This window comes from Cariama cristata, unplaced genomic scaffold (genome assembly GCF_000690535.1).
Source record: "Cariama cristata isolate BGI_N322 unplaced genomic scaffold, ASM69053v1 scaffold4374, whole genome shotgun sequence".
NCBI lineage: Eukaryota > Metazoa > Chordata > Aves > Cariamiformes > Cariamidae > Cariama > Cariama cristata.
The window spans coordinates 32773-42269 of record NW_009613367.1 but is presented as its reverse complement, the minus strand read 5'-3'; the positions used below and the strand labels follow the sequence as shown (position 1 = coordinate 42269).

Sequence of the window (9497 nt, the reverse complement as noted above, 5' to 3'; positions counted from 1 at the left end):
ATTCCTGCTTTCCTAACCCCAACGCAGCACTAGCACCTCACCCTGCGAGCAAGACAAACTATATACACCATACTGATCAGTCTTCTTTCCTCCCCACTTTTTCTTTCAGCAGACACCGATTTTTCGACATGACCCTGGTAGCAGATCTTCTCTGTTTGTTGGCGTGCCTCACCGCGGTGACTTGTGACCGGGTCTACGTCCACCCTTTCAATTTGTTTTCTTTCAACAAGAGTACCTGTGAGGAGATGGAAAGCCTGGTCCAGGAGGGAAAGAAAACTTTTGTCCCTGTCTCCATCGAGTCCCAAACCACGCCTGCCTACGAAGATGACCTGAACGACAAGGACAGGCTGGAAATCCCGAGTCTGAGTAGCCAAGGGAGGCAAAAACTGAGCTACTTGAAGGACTTTGTGTACGTCCTGGGTGAGCGGTTTTACAGCAAGCTGCGGAAAGCGCGGCAGGGCCAAAACGTGCTCCTGTCCCCAACCAGTCTTTACGGCTCCTTGGTGTCTTTCTACCTGGGTGCTTCAAACCAGACGGCGGCTGATTTGCAGGGTTTGCTGGGATTTGTTCCCCCCTCTGGAGATCCTGACTGCACCTCCAGGGTGGATGGACACAAAGTCCTTTCCAGCCTGAGGATGATCGAAAGCCTCGTCAAGAGCAGGGACGAGGAGCTGCACTTTTCCAAGATGCTCTGCCTGTTCTCTGCCCCCGGCATACCTCTATCCCACCTCTTCGTGCAGGACTTGCTCCCCTCCGCTGATGCTCTCTACGCCCGAGCTGTTGACTTTACAAACCGAAGCGAGGCAGCAAAGCAAATAAACGCCTTCGTGGAGGCCAAAAGCGAGGGCCAAAGCAAGTGTTTACTGACCGACATCGACCCATCCGCTGACCTGCTCTTTGCGGTGGACGTCCGCTTGGCAGGTATGAGGCAGCGCTGCTCATTTTGGGGGTAGGTTGGGTGGAGGACGGGCAGTGGCCCTGCTGCTGGGAAGGAAGCAAGGTCATGCCTGGCCGGCGGCAAGAGGGAAGGGCTCAGATGAAAGGCTGGACCACTGCTGCATGTCCAGTGCCCGGTTCCCCACCGCGGTGCTGGGGGACCTGCCTGCACGCTGCCATGAGCCAGCATGGGCAACAGGGAGGAGGTGGAGGGAGATGGCCTCCAAGGAATTTTCCTTGTCCAGGAAGCTAAGGATTAGGAAAGGTGTGGGAAGGTGAATAAGAGGATTGCGCAGCATTTCTGACTGCAAAGGAACTAAAAGTCATGAGGGGCCTCCAGTAAAAATGATCAGGAGGTAGGTTTAAAGCAAGTCAAAGAAATACCCTTCCCTAGAACCTGTGTTTCCACAGGGGAGCTGGGGGTAATAGGCCGGAGGTACACATTCAAGACAGGCTAAAAATATAATGGACGTGACTCCTCTAGCGGCTACTAAACACAGAAGTCTGGAGGCCACCAAACAGGCTACCAGTTATGGAAGCTGGGAGCATATAGAAAACAAGAAGAATTAAGGCAAACTTTTAATTACCAAGGTCGTTCCATGCTGCTGTCCCAGAAATCCCCCTGTACCGCAACTGAGCCTCCTCTTCTGGGTGCAGCTGCTTTTCAACGTCCTCGCGACTGAACGCCATACCAGAGATGGCAGGCTTTAGGACAGCTTCGCCAGCAGCGACCGTATTGCAGAAAGCTTGCAGTGAACAATATGCTCCTCAGCGGGCCTCTGCTGCTAAAAGTGGAGCTCTGGTGCCCATGAAATGCTTCTGTGCCTTCATCTTCCCACCTGTAAACTGGGTACCGGCTTTTCTTTGCCTTTCATGGGTGCTACCATTAACTGATCCGAACTCCTCGAGGAGCTCTGAGCATCAGCTCTCTCTTCAGTGTAAGGTCTAGCATAGAGACGATAGTGTAAAAATAATTCTCGTGTTACAGACTTGGGCATGGTCACAAGAGCAGAGTTTTCCTTTAGCAGAACAATTTTTTCCTCTTCTTCTGCATTGGAAACCTGCAATTTTATTAGCTTAGGAACATGCACTTGAGGGTCTGAGTCACTGGGTCAGCTCTACTACAACTCCTCTCTCTCCGATGGGTTCACTTGAGATGTTGCAGCCTCCACACTTGGGATGGAGAACGCTGGCTCAAGAACAAATGAATTAGATAAGCAACTGTCTTCTAATAAACACAGAAGATTACTTCAGCGTTTGCTGTGCCATTTGGTTGCGGAGGAGCAACCATGACAGCTGATGCTGTTATGTTCCATGTCTGTCCCTATAGCTGCAGAAAGGAAAAAGTACATTTTTTTTGGTCTGAAACACATTCTATATGCTCCTGAGATGCTGTCAACAGCCACGGGATTGATAAAACGACAGAAATCCATACAAAAACAACAGCTAAATGTTCCAAAGGTCTCACCTGTTGTTCGCTTGCACACACTTGTTTTCACATTCGTAGACTTGCTGCCAGGCAGGGGCTGCCATTTAGAATCCAGAGCAGAACATCAGGTGCAAATGTTACTGATAAACTTTTTTTTTTTCCTTAAGTTTCAAAATAATTACAAACTAGTGAATCAAAATAGCACCGTGGGGATGCACAACCTTAAGAATCCTTCCCTTCTCCCATTTAAACTCTCTTTTCAACAGACAACCCTCAACAACTTCAATTTTAAGGAGAAATGTGGCAGGATGCTTTTTGCCGTATTTTTGTTTTAAAGGAAAAAGTCATAGCTTTCCACAGAAAGTCATCCTCTCATTAAGTTTGTCAGGCTGGCATAAGGTCTGCATTACAGAACATGGAGATCATCACCTGAAGTAGAGAGGTCCAAGGTTCCTTTCTGTACTCCCAAGAGTACTGCAGGGTTCTCTTTTACTCTCCCAGGCTACGACTTTGCTCTGTGATTGATGGCCTTGTTCACTTTGGGTATCTTCCCTGTATTGTAGACACAGGTTTCTTCCCTGCTCTGATGTGGTTGCCGAAAGATCACGCAGCCCCACAGTTTCTGCGTACTGATATGAGAGATCTCACCGTAAGAAATAATTTCTTCCAACGTGTCGGCTATCACCTTCTAGAGAAGGGATGTTCATCTTCTTCAGTTCTCCTCATTTTACATTCCAGGTGTCTGAGGCAAAAAGCAGGGTTTCCTCAGTAAATACATCTCTCCCCTGTCCTAAAAAAATGCTGTAAGAAACAAATAGTCATCTTAAGACAACTAACATCTTTTAGAGGGCTTTTGGGGAGTACACACCTAGTTACACCTTTGAGGGCACAGCCGTCCAGACCCTGCCCTGGCAGAAGGCCCCAGGGAGCCGTTGCAAACCCCGGGGTGCTGATTTGTCAGGGTTCGCAACGGGCACAATATTAACGGACTCAGTCCCAAAGTCAGTAGCAGAACTTTGAAATTTTGCAGGATCTTTCCCAAGACTGTTTAAAACCAATTACTATCCCACCTCGATACATTTAGCTATCTGAACGCTCAATTCTTTTTTTCCGTTTACTTAACTGTTACAGCCCTGACTTCGGCAATCCTGTGAGAATAAATTCTGCAGGTTATACAGTCCCTGTGAAAGTGGCTCCTTTCTGCTCGCATCCCTTATTCTTTCAAAATAAGAAAAAAAGGTGAACAACTCTACTTCCTTATCCTGTGTTTTACTTACACCTTTCACCTCTCCTACCTGCTGCTGCTTTTTGGTGAAGTTGTAATAGGTGAAAGAGCCTGCGTGCTCTTTTTATGGAAGCTCTTTGAAAAGGCAAATATTCCCACGCAAAATCATTTACTACATATTAAATATGTTAGGGCCCAGCATTTATCGAGGTTTATTGGAGATGGACTAGTTAACAGTACAGCTAGATCAGCTCCTACTTTACACCAATATTAATTACTTTAATGTAAGGAGTTCCTTTCTTTACCCCAGCATATATATCCGTTCTTCTAAACCGACCAAACAGCAATTTAGAGATTTCTGATCTTTGCCCTTCTCGCTGATGGCAGTAGCCTCTTTAACACCAACAGGATTATCTGCCGAACTGGGCAGCGGCACTGACCTGTGCCGGTGAGCGGATAACATGTTGAAATGCAAAGCTGCAGAGCAGCAGCGGGTGGGGAGAACAAGGCTTCCCATATTTATGAAGTGGGTAAGAAATTTATCTGAAGGCTTAGCAAGCATTCAGGTACATCCTTTTTAACTTCCCTGCCTCAATCAACACTTCGGTGTTATGCTTACTACCTTCCCCGTTGCTTTGATTCACAAGATCGCCAAGGGTGAGACTTCAGCCCGAGCTTGTACTGCCTTCCCTCTCCCGAGCCCACCCGAGAGCTCCTGCAGCAAGGGCTGGTCCTGAGGGACGTGCTCCCAAACGTGCCATCACCGCCACGCAAGGGACGCAGAGGAGATCCAATCCGCGCGAGCCAACTGGGAGCCACATGTCAGCCTGCGAGGAAGGAGGCAACCAAGCAAGCAGAAATACTGTGCCCAGGAAAAGCCCCAAAATAGAAATCACAGAATCAATCACAGAATCGGTTTGGTTGGAAGAGACCTCCGGGACCATCGAGTCCAACCCTTGCCCTAACACCACCGTGTCAACTAGATCATGGCACCGAGTGCAGCTTTGGCTGCAGTCCTGATGGTCGCGGTCCCTCTGCCGTGAGCCTGCACCAGCCTCTGCCTGGTGCTACCAGAAGGCACCTTAAAGGCAGGATACGTATGTTTTCAGTAGCTAAACATGATTTTCTACACCCAGCCCTTGTCTAATGCACAGTGTGTTGTTTTTAAACAAACATATATACCGGCTAAGGAGCAAGGGGGAGGAGTGGAGGAAGAGAAGAATCAATTTCTTCTTTCTCCATCTGTTTTTCAGCGAACGTTAAGCAAGCCTCCCGGCTCAAAGAGCCTCAGGAGTTCTGGGTGGATTCAGACACGAAGGTCGTGGTCCCTATGTTGTCAGTCACGGGGACATTCAAGTACAAAACTGATGCCAGTGGGACTTTTTCCGTGGTGGAAGTCCCCATCAGCAAGACCGCACTGCTGGTGCTGCTGCAGCCCATCAATGGCAGCGACCTGGAGAATGTGGAGTCCAAGCTGCTGTTGCAATCCTCGGCCTGGCTTCAGCAGCTCTCCCCAAGGTAGGGCTCGGGCATCCGCACCCTCCGTACGGATCAACCGGACAGGGTGCACCCTGCAGGCCTGCCTGCTCACTGACCGGGGTCCGATCTTGCCAGGGAGGGTTTAACACCAAGCACCGAGAAAAACACCTGCAAACCCTTGCTTTTCCATAGCTGACAACACAAGGACCCATGAAGAGGGATGATCTGGGGTTTAATACTGTATCTGGGGCAGATTTAGGCTGACTTCCCACTTAGAAACAGTAACATGATGCCCATCAGCCCTTGGTAGGGCTGATGTCCCCACATGTCAGTATGTCCCCAAATACCGAGCACTTCTTGCAGCTGTTTTCACCAGCTCGTTCCCCAGGACTGCCCAAACACCATGCTTTCGCAGCAGAGAGCACGCACTCACTTCTTTCTCTCTTTTTTTTTCTCTGCAGAGAAATTAAATTAACGCTGCCGGAGTTAACAATAGAAGGCAGTTCCGATCTACAGGAGCTTCTTGCAGATATGGAACTGCCTGCGCTGCTGGGGAAGGGGGCAGATCTCAGTAAAATAAGTGATGCCAATCTAACAGTTGGAAAGGTACGGTACGCATCACTGGCATTTAAAAACATATGGCTCCTGCTCAGTTTCAGCCTCTTTAGCAGTATAACTTTACCTAGAACAAACCAGTCAGAGCTATGTGGGACTGAACGATGTGAATAGTCCTTAGATTAACCTATCAGCAGCAACAGGTTTGCCTTAAACTCTTCAAATTCCATCATTGCAGCAAACACACCATGCAAAACAGAGATGAAGTTCCAGACCTGAGCGTGCTAGGTGCTGTACGTACAAATTAGGCTGCATTCGTTACCACCTCCAGCTCAACCTCCAGGCACCACAGCCGGAGCGCGTAGTAGAGGCTGCAGCAACTGGGCTGCTGAGGATAAACCTCCACCACTTCGGGACTGCTCCCAGAAATCGCAAACACAGAGGTGCAGGCAGCACACGACCTCACCTGAAGACAGGTTATAGCATTCAGATCCCAAGGGGGAGAAGGGAGAGCTTGAAGGAGAGGGCTGTCTTTCATAAAAAGGCGGCAAATTATATTCCAGAAGTATAATTTGAGTGCCTTTACTTCTATTTGATTTTATTTTTGGAAGGTGCTCTACCTTGGAAGTTCTGTCAGGGGCTTCAAGGGTACCAGGATTTCATACAGCCCAAGTGTACAAGGAGCTGTAGAGCTTTTTCACATTACAGAACAAGCACTCCAATCTCTTTTTTAAACACCCATGGGGTTTATCTTGTGCTGCTTACAGCTGAGCTAAGTTATTGATTACTTCATGTGTTTTATCATTCACTTAAACTCTCATTTGTCTCTTCACTATCATGCTCTGATGACTCCAGAGTTACTCATATGTTTTGCTTGACAGGTAATAAATAAAGCCTTTTTCAAACTGACCGGTGATGGAACAGAGCAGCCAGAAGACCCTGCAGCACAGAAGGAAGATGTGGTGTTCCTGGATGTAACACTGAGCAAGCCGTTCCTTTTAGCTGTTTTGGAAGAGAAGTCGAGGGCAATGCTTTTCCTTGGCAGAGTAACAAACCCTCTGCACGGGGTTTAAATGCAAGCACAGGGGAGGGGGAGGGAGGGGAATGATGCACATTTCCCATCACCTTTTTCTTATTCATCAGCTACTTTTATGATCTTGTTGAGTGCTCTACTTAGCTTTGAGATGAAGCAGGTAGTGTTTGAAATAATAGCTTTTTGAAAGCTAAAAGATTGCAACGTTTCATCCTTGTTCACGTGAGGTGACTCAAACACTTCCTCCAGCTTCTCTTCTTTCCTTATTCCCACTTTGTCTCTCTTCTGCCCCCAGTTCCCTTTTTCGATGCAGTGGGGACAAAGTTGTAGCCAGCAGGGCATTGACTTAAAAAAATAGTTTTGTAAGCACAAGCAGCATTCACTATAGAAAGGTATAGAAAAGACCTTTTCATTCTTTAAGAGGTCACTTTAAAAAAATTTTTAGTTTGGGTCAGTTTTGCAAGAGAGACTCCCTTTTACTTTATAGTGAAAGTTTTACAGTTAGCCACAGAGATTTCTAGCTTCATCAGCAACATTTTCCTTTAAAATGCTGCCAACAGCACGGGCAAGCTTTGCTTGTCCCACTGAGACAAGAATTTTTTTTGCCTTGGAAGCAAAAACACATTTAGAGGAAGTTTCTTCTTTCTGCAGCCCAGATGGATATGTTCATTTCTTAACTCTATGGAAAAGCTAAAAATAGGGTTTGGTAGCATTAATGAACTGTGATGGATAAATTCTCATAGCCTGACAGAATTATCTCCAATTTTTTTTTTTTTAGGAAAAAAAAATAAGGTCTACTATTCACAATTCCATTCCTTGGATTACTTTCTAACCTGAGAGGCATTTATTATTGCCTTGTAGTAAAAAAGAACATTACTGGTTAGAGCCCAGGTCTGTAAACTTCAACATATCCAAACCAGATGTTCTTAAAAAAGAGCACTGATGGCAATAACGTATACTAGTATAAATGGTGGATGTGCCGCTATGCATGAATAAAAAGCTTTCAGTGGTCTAATCCAACTCTTAACAGAGTCATAAAGGTTTGAAACATTAAATTGGAACAACAGATTATTAGATGACTCTTGAATTAGGAAGTGAGGAATTGGCAGTGAAATCTTTGTGCTAAGGAATGCCTCAGCAGAACAAGGATTTCCACCTCTCATCTCTAGATTTGTTGTTAGCACTGATGGCGTTTAGAAAATAACTGCAGAGCTCTTTGGTATATGATACCAGATGTATCCTACAGAGCACAGTAGCTCATTGTCACCCACAGTGGGCCAAATGTCTATCTAATGCAAACCCACTCATGCTATCGGTGATGTAGATACGTGACAGATCCTTCTAGCTTAATGGAAAAGACTAATAAATAACGCAACTCTTGAGAATACTAGGATTTCAAGTGCTATGATATAGCATCCACCTATTTATCAGATGATACTGTATGTATTCCAGATGCTCTAACATCTAAATACTGTACTCGTGTTGTATACAGAAGCAATTAACTATACATATGCAGAGATGGAAAGATGGAAATAAAACCACTTCCAAGTTGCTTTGCCACAGTGTAGTTGGGTTTATGTCCATAACTACATCCCTTGTGCTGCCTTCCGAAATTTGCTTCAAGTCAGATTTATGTTTTTTGACAGTAAGTTGCAAACTATCATGCAATACAGCCAATGATACCGCTGTAAGCATGAAAGAGGCAGCTTCCAAGTGTTCACGCTAATTTAAAAGTTATCCCGTTTACTCACTAAAGTCAGAAGGTAGCATCAGCCACAAATAAAACTGCAGACCAGAAAATGTTCCATTTCTATGACGAAGATGGAGGAGAATGAAAGGAAGCCCCTGACCATGCTGCCAGTAAATTCTGTGACAAAATGCCATTATTCAGAGGTGGGGGCTGCATGCTGTTGGAGGACTCCATACCCTGTTCAGTGGTTACAGGCAGAAAAACAAACACACAAAACCCAGTACCCACAAAACCAAACACTTTTCAGAAAAAAACTTTGTGGTGGAGAGCACCTCTCCCCTGACATCGGAAAAGAAAAGGAAGAAAGGGGAGAGACAGGGAACTAAAAGTATGCTGGCCAGAGCAAGGACTGGGAAAAGAGGGGTGCTGGAGCAAGTGCTACAGTACCAAAAAGATAAGCTATTTGTAAATGTACCCATTCTCCTAGATATTCAAAGGGTAAAAGAAACCCAACACAAAAAACCAACCAAACAAAAAACCATTCCAACTCACCCCAACTAAATCTCTCCACTTCCCCAACAACATATACTCTCCTAGGACTCGTTTCTGACACCATTTTACATCTAAAAATTTTTCTGGCATTTTATACTCTTCACTCTCCTCCAGTGGTCTCCTCCAGTTCCACCAAATTCCTCTGCCAGGCACACACAGACGCACATCCCAAGCATCATTCACACACTGAGCTCTCAGCTGCAGTCCACAGCTCAACAGTCTAGTGAACGAAACACCTAAAATCATGCTCTAATAGTTGGGAGATTTGGAGAACGAAAACAAAGACAAGGACAGCCTTTTCAAGTTTCATCAAAACAACCTAGTTCATCCTTGAGCATAGCTGACAATTATGCTGATAAGCTTAAAAAAAAGAAATCTAGGTAGTTTGCTTTGTCATCCCTCCAGTTCAGGCATGAAAATACAACTGCTGATGGAAAACGGAGAAAAAATAGTCCTCAATATTGAGTGGTCCAGCCAAATAATCCATATTGCTAGTTGTCTTTGGGTGATGAGGTTAAAACAATCTAGTCCACGTCTGGTATAACTCACAAACTTGCGAATCCAAGGACCATTTTAGAGGAAAACATGCCACCACTCT

At 45.8% G+C, this 9497-nt stretch overlaps 1 protein-coding gene across 1 annotated transcript in view; it reads left to right on the top strand.

Annotated features, from left to right (window-relative positions):
- AGT (angiotensinogen (serpin peptidase inhibitor, clade A, member 8)) overlaps window positions 1–6816 on the top strand; it is a 10209-nt gene extending 3393 nt beyond the window's left edge. Inside the window, exons 2-5 of the mRNA XM_009698972.1 lie at window positions 110–921; window positions 4844–5108; window positions 5531–5675; window positions 6506–6816. Of these exons, the coding sequence (XP_009697274.1) occupies window positions 110–921; window positions 4844–5108; window positions 5531–5675; window positions 6506–6697 (1414 nt within the window). The 3' untranslated portion in view covers window positions 6698–6816. The remainder of the gene's footprint in view (window positions 1–109; window positions 922–4843; window positions 5109–5530; window positions 5676–6505) is intronic.
- Window positions 6817–9497: the final 2681 nt, after the last annotated feature.